The sequence below is a fragment of the Carassius gibelio genome, chromosome A6 (assembly GCF_023724105.1).
Source record: "Carassius gibelio isolate Cgi1373 ecotype wild population from Czech Republic chromosome A6, carGib1.2-hapl.c, whole genome shotgun sequence".
In the NCBI taxonomy this organism is placed as follows: Eukaryota; Metazoa; Chordata; class Actinopteri; order Cypriniformes; family Cyprinidae; genus Carassius; species Carassius gibelio.
The window spans coordinates 21,795,772-21,809,876 of record NC_068376.1 but is presented as its reverse complement, the minus strand read 5'-3'; the positions used below and the strand labels follow the sequence as shown (position 1 = coordinate 21,809,876).

The 14,105-nt window shown below is 38.2% G+C and overlaps 1 protein-coding gene across 3 annotated transcripts in view; it reads right to left on the bottom strand.

Annotated features, from left to right (window-relative positions):
• Positions 1 to 375: 375 nt before the first annotated feature.
• The window catches only part of LOC128015698 (neuronal growth regulator 1-like), a 109,455-nt gene continuing 95,725 nt past the window's right edge, over positions 376 to 14,105 (bottom strand). For all 3 annotated transcript variants that reach the window (XM_052599749.1, XM_052599750.1, XM_052599752.1), the window contains one exon: positions 376 to 675. In XM_052599749.1, coding sequence (XP_052455709.1) covers positions 575 to 675 — 101 coding nt within the window. In that variant the 3' untranslated portion in view covers positions 376 to 574. The remainder of the gene's footprint in view (positions 676 to 14,105) is intronic.

The following is a 14,105-nucleotide window of genomic DNA, read 5'->3' as shown; positions in this document are numbered from 1 at the left end:
CTCTTCAGTTGTTCACTTCACCTTTGACTGTATCACTTCTGATATCAAATTCAATATCTCTCCTTTGTGAAATCCTAAACAGTGTTTCTCGGTTCACTGGATTTAAATGAGCTTGGCAAAAACCACATTATTTAAACACTTTGCCGGTTTTATGGGTATGAGAATGATGTACCAGCACAGAGAGCAAGGAGGCACACTACAGTGTCTTTCCTTTTACAATAACAAAGACACTAATGTCACACACCCTCACTTTTCCAAAGTGTGCTTTCAGCTAATCTGTGAGCATTCAAAGGGGACAATGTGTGCTGATTCACAAATTGGGAAATCAGGAAAAGAAAAGAATAGAAAATAAGACAAGAGAAAGAAATCCAAACCTCTAAAACCATTATGTATTTACATGATGACAAACACCACAGAAGAAAATTGCCATCCTAACATAAGCAATGCTGATTAAAATCCCTCGCTGCTTTCCAAACACACTGTACCAGATTGGATCCAGCCATCAGCAATGTCAAAGGATCTGTAAATGCTCAAAAGGGTTCTTTACAGTCATTGTGTATGGCCATCCCCAGGGCTAGTAAATACTGATGAGAGAGGAGAGAGCCAGGATCAGGTACCGGCAGGCCAGCAGGACTTCAGCGCCTCCTGTACTTCCATACGGAGCGGTGTTGGGTGCTGTAAACAACAGAGCAGAGACACACGCTGATTAGCAGATTCTCTCTCTCTCCTGGCAGCGAGTCATAGTTTCAGTCAAGCAGTACCTCCTCCCTTTTCATATGAGCGAAGCTCACGCTGCCTGCCTTCACGCACTCAAATCAAGACTCACAACGAGCTCGCATGCCGGAAGGAGTCCTTCAAAAAGATGCCTTGTTTTAAACCCATGCTGGGTACTTAAAAATTAGAAGGCATTACAATTAATCTCAAAGATATGATATGTTGCTTTCTCTGCTCTTACCTTTAAACCTGCTAGGACACATCAAATCTCTTTCATCCATAGTGAAAATATATGTGCATAAAAGATATTTTTGAAAATATGCAAAAACTTGCTGACATGCTTCAAGGCTGGTTGGCAGTATTGGCACGTTTCTATGTGGTTGCTAGGGTGATCTGGGTGGTTGCCAAGGAGTTTCTAAGCAGCTGTTAAGATGTTATGAGCACATTGCTATTTCCTTTGCTAGGGTGTTCTGGATGGTCACCAGGGGCACTGCTATGCAGTTGCTGAGGAACCGAGAAACTATGAATAATTCTTAATACACTGCTACAGTATGTGGTTGCAAGGGTGTTGCTATGCAGTTGATAGGTTGTTCTGGGTGGTTGCCAAGGAGCTGTTGAGATGAGCACATTGCGGTTTCCTTTGCTAGGGTGTTCTGGATATCACCAAGGTACTTTTAAAGATTCTTACCACATTGCTTTGTCATTGCAAAGGGTGTTCTGGATGGTTGCCAAGGAGTTACTAAGCAGCAGCTAAAGGATGGAATACACTAAACTAGGCATCATACACTTGCCTTTGATTTTATAAATAGTTATAGATGAAAAGCTGACCATCACACATTAAACGAATGAGGATCATACACTACCAGACTTTAAAGTCTTTCCGGGCACAACAAACTCTCTTGTTGCTAGGAGACACGTGACAAATGAAAACAACATGTGTTCTAAAATCAGCTCAAAATATCAAATATGTTTGATATCCTCTGACTGGAGAGATTCCTGCTCTGAAGCTTGAGTCTGTGGACATCATACACTATGAGATTTTCTGTGAAGCCAAATGACAACTAGCATCACCTTCTTCTTCTTAAATCAGAACAAAATCTTTAGTGTATTCTAACTGGAAGATATTCTGAGTTCTTATTTGAACATTGCTTTGTGGTTGCTAGGGTGTTGTGGTGGTTGACAGGAGGTTGCTATGTAGTCGCAAAGTGCACTGAGTGGTTCTTTCTATTTTGCTCTGCGGTTGCTCGGTGGTCGATAGTCAAAAAATTGTTATTCACTTCCATATCATTGTATGTGGCAAAATTTAATCTCCAAGCATAAGCATTAGCAACAGTGATGTATGCGTTAGCAAGCTCCAGTGATAAGCCTGTGCTGATGCTGGGCATGCTCATATTTTCTCAGCCAACGCAGATCTCAGTGGCTGAAAGCCTTCAGGTCTGTCCCTGAAGCAAAATAACTTGACTCTAGTACTCAGGAGAGGTGCTTCAGAACAGGTGTGAGAGTGTACAGGCATTCATCTTCATGAGAGTTTTTGTTTCACAGCTCTGTTAATGACAGACACTGGCCTACCTAAGGAGATTAGTACATCGCACACACAAACACACACTCACACACTCAGGAGATTATGTGTCCTGGCTGGTATACTGACTTTCTTTTACATCCAGCAAATTTTTGTTATGCACGCTATTTGCGAATACATGTGACGCCAGTATCTAATGGAGTCATTATGATATGAATTCATTTGTTTGAATTGTTTTCCTGCATTGAAAACCCCAATAAGACTGAATCATGGCATCAGATAGCACATCTGACAGTAATAAGTATGTTTGTGCACGGAAGGTTGATAAAATAATTGCTTTGTGACAAGTCCTCTCATGAACTGCAGAAAATGGAAGCTCAAAGCTCAGATGAAAAGCCGTGCGTTCATTTTCGGTTCCATTTCAGCTTTTATGGCTTTAAATCACCAGTGTTGCTTAAAAATCTTTAAACCAAAAAAATACAGCCTTATGCAAAGGGAAGCCCGGAAAATCAGAAATGGCTATATGAGATAGGAAATGATGCAAATTGTGATGATGTGCATGAGATGCATGGTCAGGCCGGGGTGGAAACGAGGAGAGCAAACTGCCCTGTACAATGCGGCTTCATTCTGCCTCCATCCAAAGCATCGGATAATGACACAGTTTTTGCTAGGCAGAGAGAGTGGAGCCGGTAACCATGGAAACAGCTCACATCCTGCGTTGGCCTCTTTGCCAGAGCCACAGAGTGTGCACAACGCTACCAATGGAACAGAATCATTTAGGCTATAGGCACCTGCTGCAGTATCTAACTATAAGCTCTCTTCGCCAAAAAACAAACAATGCCATATGGCCTGTGAAAGGTAAAAGGACGAAACGCTTTGTCCCTACAGTATATTTCTTTCCAGTGCCCCATCGGACTAATAGCTACTGGAACGTCTGCGATGATTCAGGGTCGTGCCAGAAACATCCTATCATCTGGCACTATAGAAGCAATTAAGGAAAGCACCAATATTACCTGCCTGGCTGCGTTGTGTGAGTTAGGGAGCTGTTTAATATCCCACTGCGTCTAAATCAGTCTGTTGTTGTGACGGTGCACTTGCCATTTTAATTAACTCAACCCCTCCCGTGCAGACAATGGCTGCCTTGTGATTACACTGCTTTAAATTTAAAGTGTGTAAATACAGTGAGAAATAGGTTACTGCACTGGCTTTTGCAACAACATGGTGGCCCCAAAGACATATGACTGAAGTTAGTTCTGGTATTAGGAATGCCTTGACACTTCGCACTTAAAAACAAATCGTCAGATTAACCGCTTAAAGATGGCATATCTTGAGATGCAAGAGCATCAATTTCCTCATTAAGTTCGGATCAGGGAGTAATCAGTCATGTGCGTCTAAATCATGGTTATGCACTCTGTCTAAACCTTCCGTTTGTATGCTTATGAAGAGGCCACGTATTATAATTCTGCATAATGATTGCTGAGGAACTGCTTAAGGCCACAGACAGAAGTTTCCGCACAGCCTATATATAAGTACAAGACTCCAATTAAAGCAAATGAGCGCTCTCCTTCAGTTCTACTTTGTGTATTTGTTTTGGTTGATTTAGTTAACTGCTTAAGTTTTTTATGCATAATGTTGTTTGTGTGACAGCACAGTATAAAAAGAAAGGCTGCCACCCTATAATCAGCTGGAAGTTCGAGTCCCACCATTCCTTTTAACTGGCACAAGACCCATCGTTAAGCTACTTAATGGATTTCATCCTTCCATTCCATGCTCTCCCTCTTTGTTCCACTCTTATGCTGTGATAAAACGCATTACAGTTATAATAAGATTATTTCCACAGTTTTCATTTTCATTTTATTACAATAAAATGGATAGTTTTGGTTCTGATTAGTCAATTCCTGAATTTAATTTAAGGAACTAGTACTGACATTTTAATAATTAAAAGTACACTACAATTCGAATGTTTGAAGTCAGTAAGACATTTTTTTTTTAAAATGAATACTCTCATTAAGAAATAATGCATTAAACTGATCAAAAGTAACGTTTTCCAAAATAATAAATAAATAAACAAAAAAAGTGTTTTCAACACTGACAGTAAAAAAAAATAAATAAATACATTTAGCTTCACAGGAATAGATTAAAAATTATAAAATAAAAAGAGAATATAAACTAGAATTTTAAAAAGGAATTAACATAGCCCCAATAAGTCAAGTTATTAACAAAAAAAAAGGAAAGTTTGTCAAGATAAACTTTCAATATCAACTTGACAGCCTTATTTGAAAGTTTGAAAAAAGTTTGAAAATAAGGTTTATAGACCTTATAGTCGGACAGATTTATGGCCCAGGGTGATAAACATTTAATTTCCCAAAATGCCATTATGTTGAATTTCTTTCACTTGCCATTTACTAAATTCCACTTTCTGACACTTAAGTTGAAATTCCACCTCAACTTCCTGTGTGGGGTCTGGTCAATTTTTTCAAATTCTTAATTTTGCACAACCCTGATGGCCCTTAGTAAAATTAATTTTAGCTCATTACTTAATAAAATAAAACATATTCAATATATAGTCAACTGTTTTAAATTCATATTGTTGTGCAAATTCATAATAGTTTCTCCCTAAAACACATGTAGTACAGCAGAGGCAAACGAAACAGTTTACATAACGAACTGAAAGCAATCATCTCAATGGTGGTTATGTGAGTGTGGCTGTAGGTAATCCAGGTAATCTGCACAGATGACGGCTGGCAGCAGCACTTCTCCCTTTAGGCTAGTCTTCTCTGGCTTCAAGAGAAGGGTTCAATGTCCTTGACCATCAATCAGTGGCCTATTGTTCCCTCTACTGCCTCTAGAGAAAGCCTCACCACGCAGACCTAAGCTTCTGCCGAGTCCTTGGCAATCTGGAGTAAATCCCACATCTCCAATCTTGGATTTGACATATATTCCCTTAAATCCTCTTTCAGTATTTCTGCTCTCCATATGATAAACTACCTAATTCCCTGTCATAATAGAACAAACATGAACAATTTGGTTTTCCTCGGCTTGCTTTCGCACAAACATCCAGTCACTTGGTATCATTATTGCGCTGCATGTACTTGTAGGTTCGAAAACTTTGCTTGGAGTACTTTCCTTATTTTAAATCAGTAACAAAACGGCATCAGAAGGAAAGTTCTATATACTCATTAGAGCTGTCAGTTTAACACATTCATAACCCAATTAAGCAGACCATTATGATTATGGCCCAGTTCACACTGCTCATGCATTTTCAGCAAATACTGATAAATGTGGTTTTATCGTCTTAATACGCCTTTATATAATCTGATTAATTAATTAATTTGAATATCATGCAATTAATTTGATTTAAAAAAAGAATGATCTGACAGCTCTAATGTTCATTGTTATTTACATGATAGTGGAGTAATTTAAAGAAAGCAATAGAAAAACTATAATTAAGTTCTTTCCTTATCCATGTAATCAGAACACTGCAGTGAAACAGTTTCAGAAAGAAAGATTTCTTCATTTATTCATTAGGGCTGTCAATTTAACACATTCATTTAGTTATAATTAAGCAGCACAGAATGAGTAAGAGGCTCTTCACACCGTTATTGAATTCAAAAACAGCTGGATGGATCACAAACAAAATGGAACAGAACGGAAGGGTTTTCGAGACATGTTTTTGTATGTTGAATTACTTCCGATTTAACACAACCAAAGATGTCAGTCTGAACGACAAGACATGACATGATAGAAAAAGTCTGACTGATTTATATAGACCTACAATTGAAAAAGCACAGAGAGAATCTCCAAAAATGGATTTCTATGGACTGTAGGCCAGTGATAGGCTAATGTTTAATCCCACAGAAAAACCACAACAATAAAATCACTTCTAAAGTAATATAATATCCCCGCATAACCTTTATTGGTGGGCTTTTTTTCCTCAGCAAACACTGATGCGTTTATATACTCTAATAATATTGTTATGTAATTTGATTAATCAGAATATAATTAACGAGTTTAAAAAAAGTTAATCTTCCTATTATTTATGTACTGACATATATATGGTATTTAAAAGAATTCCATGTCAATAAAACATGGCACTTTTAGTATTTTGTTGAAACAAAGAAACTGCACAATGTGAGTCTCTAACAAGGAGAATAAATTATTTAGCACATAAAACGAAAACGCAACGCCTGCAATTACAATCTGAGCAGCAATTGACAGAACAAACACATGGTGAACAAGATGCCACTATGAGTCAAAACTGAATAGCACTTGGACAAAATGAAGTGTCTGTGCAACTGTCTGATCAGTTTTGAGTTAACCACCTTTCTACAACTTGGGGCACTGAGAAAGGTTGTTATTTTTGACACAAATGCTTATGATGTTTCTGCTGTGATAATGATAATGGGTTTGAAATCCCAGGAATGCATTATCATAAATAGAGCCTAACGCTATGTGTGATGGTCTGATGAGATATAAATGAGCTAAATTCTGATTCAGTGCTGAGTAAAAGCTTATTTCAACATTGTATACAGAAGGAGTTCACCTGACATGCTGGTATTGAATAAAACTCGACTGCGTCTCAGCCTGGCCTTGAGCTTCACCTGAACACTAACACAGCAGGAAATCTGTTTGATACAAGACTGCAGCAGACAACAAAAATACATTAAATTTCACTTCCCTTTTTATATACACTTTTCAGCCCAAGTGGCACTTTCATACTGGACCTTCTTAAAAGAGACGTATTTAGTATGATAACCATCTCCTGTCATCACTTTTTTTTAATTTCACCAAACACTCTTTCCCCTCAAAGCACGTTTCATCCTCAGGCTTGTCTGTTCTGAGCGAGGAAGCGTGACGTTATTGCCTATAATTGACCCAATGTATTGATTGATCATTGCGCTGTATTTTAAACGCCACTATTTCCTGCACATAATTATGCCTACAGGGTTTTGATTAGATCGCAGTGTGCTAAAGACGTCACTAAGCTCTTTGAGAATCCTTTTGGAAAAACAAAAAGGAAACACATCTGCTGTGGAGTAAACACGGGAGATTCGGTGTCTTTGCCTCCTTCATCAACAAGTGTCCCGTGGGTGGCGTAAATAATGAGTACCATGAATTGGAGCAGTAACGCAAGGCTTCATTGCTGAATCAGCCAGTTCTGGTATAATCTGGACATTTTTCCATTCTTCCCGCTCCTCATTATGAGAGACGGCTAATGAAAAACTCTGCACTGAAATGCAACTGTTTGAGTTTCCACTTTTAATGGGGGTAAATTGCATATGACATGTCCATTATCTTATCACCAGTTGTAATCACCATTTGTATTTGTTTATCTGTCATTTTGCATTTAACACATTTTATTTCATATTTCACAAGATTATGGTTTCAGTATTTATTTTTCCTATCATTTTAGTCTAGGTTAGCATAAGATAATATTTTTTTAAACATTATGAAATGCCACCATTATCAAACTGTACAGGACACCCTTGTCAGCGCTTGACATTTCAACTACCCTTTTACATAAAGAATTTATTATTTTAAATAAAAGTAAAAGAAGCATTACATTAAACACAGCATGTTATACAGAATACAATACCACCAACTGTTTAGAAATTAATATGCAATATAAAATTTCCCTAAGCACAGTCACGCACTAAGCCCAGATAATAAATGTAGTTATGTTTTATGAAGAATGAAGTTAAAATATGCAGTGGATGCACTCATTAGTATATGTAAAAAATTGAATGTTTTAAACAGCAACAGCCACCTTAAGCTCTTATCTGTGCTCACTGCTTTCTTATCATCAGATACTTCAAACTCCAATGCATTAAATATGAGTCAATTACATGAGGATGAAACTCGGGACCCTATTGTGAACAGCCCTGGGAAAACACGGATGAAAGCTACAGTGTCCACGAGTGAGCTATATTCATTCAGTGCACAATTTGGTTATGTACTTCTAAGAGTGCAAAGATCATCTGCAGAATACTAAAAATCTATTTAATATATGTATTATTCATTCCTATTGTTCTTCTATGGTCAGGATGGTTTTTTATAAACAAATCTCCATGCTGCAAGGCTGGATGTGGGAAATGGTGCTTTTAGCCACATAATGCAAACAAACTGTATTCTCAAGATAAGCTACATTAATTGCTGAACATTTGCCTAGTGGTTTTCTCACGTTTATATCTGATATCGGACCACTAGAGTGTTTGGACTCTGGAAATTTTTGGGTCAGATGCTTTATCTTATTAAAGATGAAATAAGGTACCTCAAGAGTTATCCATTTCTGTTGCTGTTTGTTTAAATTCAAAATTCATGTAGCCGGCTTTGTAGGCCATATTGATTGACAGGACTGCTAGCATTAGACAGTCTCAACAACAACTACAATGACTCTCAAAAACAAGCACTTCCGCGCACACAAACCTTCAAATGTTATCACCATCAAATCCAGTCTATCTTTCTTCCGTTGCTGTATCCTTTCAGGCACCCTGACACTATCTGTGGGACTTACAGCACTGCATAAATACCAAACTCCCCACAGTGACACATGCACTTTAGCTTGATATGGATACTGTCAAACTCTCATCGCTTCAGGCCAGGAAGTGCTTTATACCTTTGCGTTTGAGCCTTTCAGGAAGGGGTCAAAAATTATTGATCAGCCTTACTTGATGATTCCTGACAAATTAGGCTGGGATATTGACCCTTTCTATGACCCCCTCTGGCAGCCGTGGTGCAAATTACATTGCAGCCCTGTCAGAAATACACCCACCGCTGGGAAAAAAATCAAGACTAGAGCTGATGAAACAACACAGAGACCCTATACTCTGGGTATTCAGTGGGTGAAAGTAACATTTAAGCTTGCAAGTTGTACATATACACTACATGAGCATGTAAAAGATGACTCAAAAGCATGTTAAGAATGCTTAAATCCTTAAAGGGGGGGTGAAATGCTATTTCATGCATACTGAGTTTTTTACACTGTTAAAGAGTTGGATTCCCATGCTAAACATGGACAAAGTTTCAAAAATTAAGTTGTACGTTTGAAGGAGTATTTCTGTTCCAAAAATACTCCTTCCGGTTTGTCACAAGTTTCGGAAAGTTTTTTTTCGAGTATGGCTCTGTGTGACGTTAAATGGAGCAGAATTTCCTTATATGGGTCCTGAGGTCACGTCTGCCGGAAGAGCGTGCGCTCCCATAGAGCAGAGCAATGAGAGGCTGAGCACAGACTCACTGATCAGAGCAAGAGCGTCGCGAAATGTCACAAAAGACGTGTGTTTTTGGTTGCCAGGGCAAGACAACCCTGCACAGATTACCAAAGAAAAAACAGCATTAAGGGACCAGTGGATGGAGTTTATTTTTACAGAGCATCAACGGAGTTGTGCAAGTGTTTGTGTTTGTTCCCTGCATTTCTAAAATGCTTGTTTTACAAACAAAGCCCAGTTTGACGACGGATTTGCATATCGTTTATTTCTTAAGGATGATGCAATCCCAACGAAAAAGGGTCACTATTGTGTATTGGAACCACAGGCGGTGAGTAAAACTGCTTAAAATATCTCTGCCTCCTTGTTGGTGCGTCCCCCTCCCATCGGAGACCCGGGTTCAAGCCACGCTCGGAGCGAGTCGTTGCTGCTGCTGCTCTCGTTCAGTTTCAGCATTCACATCTGTCACAGCTTTCAAACACTCTCAACTCAAAAGCCTACTGGCGCTCGTGATTCTTTAGCTCCGCCCACACGTCACGCCTCCAGGCTATCTTTCTCTTATGAATATAATAAAACTAAATAATTTTTGGAGTTATGAAGGATGCAGTACTACTCTATAGGTACTCAAGATTAACAGGATATTGAGTGAAAACGAGCATTTCACCCCCCCTTTAAAAAAGTGGCCAGTGCAGGGTCTCTTAATAACAAACAACATAACTGTACTGTTCCTTTCAGAATAATGCCTCAAAAATCAACAAAAATGCCCTCAAAATTCAAGATGCAGGGGCAAAAATAACTCTACACAACCTAAAAAACCCCACCATGATTGCATTAAAGTACAGGTTTGCAACAACTTGAGGGTGAGTATATGATGACAGAATTTTTATTTTTGGGTAAACTATCCCTTTGAAGTAAAATGAGAAAAATAATTAAATAAAAAATAATACGTAAAAATCAATAAACTAGTTAATAAACGGTTTTCAGCTTGATTTGTCTCAGAAGGCCATGCAAACCAGACAAACCCTGACCCCTTGATCATAGCGACAAGTAGGGCACTCTCTGTGCATGACAACAGATTCTCTTATGAATAAGATCATGAAATTCAGTGTGTTCCAGTATTCATCTACTTGTACCACACCTCTCTGCATAGAGTCTTATTTCCACATTATGGAGTTGACAAAGCCCTTCAAATAAATTATGTTCATTATGTTTGAGGTATTGTTAAACTCCAGAGAGCAGCCAAATTGCCTCGCCAAGAAGCTAATGATAAAATGTTCACAAGCATTTTTGAAAGTGTCAGTTTTCCCATCACAATGAAATTCCAATTTTGTGGCGGTTCACTGTCAATTAATATGCGCTTGCAAAAACTGAGGAAGGTAAACCTTTTAGGTATTCTGCAGTACCTTTCTCACCTCAGACTATTCTGCAAAAACAACAACAACAACAAAACAAAATGGCTTTTCTTAAGCAGGAAAAAGAAAGAAAAATTTGATTTATTTTCATTTCAGTAATTATTTATACTGCTGCTTCAAAATGTACTTTTTTGTATTTGACAAAGTCTATAATGTTGGTGGAAAGAGCATAAATAACTAGATAAGTAAATAGTGATAGTGTGAGTAATATTAATAATAATATTAAAAAAATAATTAAATAAGCAAATAAAAAAAAAATCTCATTAACTAAACCATAAAAAATCAGTACAAAATTTAACAACAACAAATGCCACTTCAAGGCTGCTTGTTGGTCTTATTTGCGTCATGGCCATGAAGCAAAACTCAGAAAATAGTTTCATATCTGGCTTTGCCACTGAGCGAGAGCATGAACACGGCATCCAAACAAACCCACCACCCACAGGGTCCTTCATTAAAGTCATCGAAATAAACTAATACAAGACAAAAACAAATTATGCCCTTCTCTCAGGATGATTGAAAAATCCAATTATAGTTATTTGAGTAACTGTGATTGAGATTAACCCTTGGAGGAGCCAAATGCAAGCGCAGTCAAAATGCCAATCTCTGTATATCAATAGAATGTGAGTTTATACTAGCACCAAATAATATCTGACATCTGCTTGTAAAATAAAGTCTCTTAAGTGAAACTGTTTTCCCTCTTCTTTCCACAGACAGTGAACGACACCTCTGTCTCAGCGCTCCAAAAGACCTGCTATTCATCTAAAGAATAAACCCACTTCAATCATCCAAATGTCAACAAAGAAAAGAAAGGACACACACTATCAAAAACTAATCTCATGGAAAACATGTACAGCCGTTAGAAATAAACAACCCAAGGTAGCAAACATATCTCTGGGAATAATAATAAAAAAATCCCCCACACCCCACAAGAGCCGCAAAACACTCGGGTGAGGCAAGTCAAGGTTTTAATACTCCTCCACTTTACTTTGATGATGGCGCATGAGAGAGACCAACGGGGTAACGCTGTAACGCTCAAAAGGTTTTGTGACAGTAAACACTATAAAAACGAAAGCAAAGCAAACTCACTAATCCTCTTTTCTCAAAGCAGCTCAGAAAATTGCCTGCCAATCCTTCGCATACAAATTAGCGTTGTCAGTGTGGATAGGATGTAAGACGGGACTTATTAATGTTGATTGTTTGATTAGTCACATTCTGGCGGGATTCTCGAATAAGTGTTTGGAATTTTGGAGCCAACCAGGTCTTGGGAATCGCAACTTAAGATCTCTTATCGAAGAGATCACACTGCTTACTGACCTTAATCTTTCGCACAACACAGAAAGAGAAAGTGACATGTCCCAAAGAGATTTTTGCATGCCTGTGTGTAGTCTTGATGTTATCGTAGGTATTTAGAAAATGAAAATGTTGAGCCCTTGGGAGAGCTGAGGCCTCAAGGCAAATTTCTTAATTTGAAGCTAAAAAATATGTTTAGAGCTTATCATGATGGAGCACAAGATATCTGTGATTAAAGAGATCTGATTAAAGAAGCACCCATTTTAAGCCAGGCGCACACTGTGCCATTTATAACAGTCCTTTACAGTTGCTGCTTGTCAGACTGTATGAACATGATCCTCATGTCACACAGTACAATCTCATCTGTCATTGATGTCAGACCAAACGACAATCAAGACATGTTGAAAACGGACTTGTGCAAGATACATGAACCCATGACACATTCGGTGAAGGTAAGCTGTATTACACACCGGAATTAAATGTTGGCTACTGGTCACACTCTTTCATTTTCTATATAAATGAATTTAAGGTGCTTGCACTGCTCCATGCCAGTAGACATGCACCATAACATTTTGATCATGGCTTGTCTTGAAAAACAAAGACAATTTGACATTCTTCGTAGGAGAAGTCACACTGCAGGACCGTGTGCCAAATCTTCTGACAATGCAAGAATTTCATTGGACGTCAAATTTGATGGCAACGGTGTTAACTAGCTGTCGGTGAACATGTCAAATGAAAGCCCAAAGACTTCAGATTTTAGCCTATAGGATCCGAGGATTCTTTCAGGAGTTAAAGAGTTTGTTTCAGATGGCCAAATCGTGGCCAAAATTGTACAGTGTGCTCCTGTATTTATTCAAGGGAGAGAGAGAGAGAAAGAGCGAGAGGTGATTCGTTATTGGTTATAGAGGAATTAGATCAGTAACTACAGTGATAAATCTTACAAAAAAAAAAAATATATATATATATCTGTCGGTGACTACGAGTTATGTCGAACGACATATGGGGTCCTTTGGAAAATGCCACAACCTGAACATCGTCACAACCCTGTGGCGCTGCAATTGTCGACAAGCCCTGGCGTGCCACAAAAGCTACGCTTAAGGTCGTAACCTTCCCAAAGCCCCAATATATGTTACCCTAGCAATTCATATTGGTAATATAATCTGCATGTTGAAGATCTCATTCGTAGAGCTGCAAAAAACCTCACTTGTTACCCAAACAACTCGCCTGTATGCCATTGGTCAGTGAAACAGATAACCATGCCCCAAACTGACGCCATTGGTAGAGCTGCTCTTGGTGTTGTCAAGCTGCTCAAACAAGCAGAGCAAAGTTTCGATAATGCCAAAGTGTTTACACTTCTCACAGAAATCAGCCGATAAATGGCTTACTTAAGAGTCTCTGCATATTAAGCTGGGACAGTAGAAAGTATTTTAACAACAAAACAATTACACACATTACCTTTTAAATGGGAACACCTGTCTGTAAAATTACATTAACTTTCATAATTGTGTGAAAAAAGCAATAGTACCTAGCTGTGCTCATGACATTTAAAAACAGTTGCGCTCACAGAAATACAGGTTTGAATCTGGCCTGCAATATGCACAAATGTCATTCCAGCTCTCTTTGTCCATTTTTGTCTGTTGTTCTCCATGTAAAAAGGCAAATAAATAACTAAAAATAATGTATTTAAATGTCTAGACGTTTTTGAAAAAAAAAATGTATATCTGAAATGAAGAATACTGCATTTGTCATCACCATGGCACAATCTTTAGCCCAAAGTACTGCAGTGATAACGCAAATGGTTAGTTTATATGTGTACAGCCAAAGGCATAGCCTTTCAAACACAGGCATTGAGTGTCTGGACACTAGAAAAAAACTTTCATGCAGTGTCTGCAGCTTCTCTCCAGAGGTTATGTCTGATAAAAATATCTCTGTCTATCTTTTAACCCCTTCATACAATTGCTTTTCAAT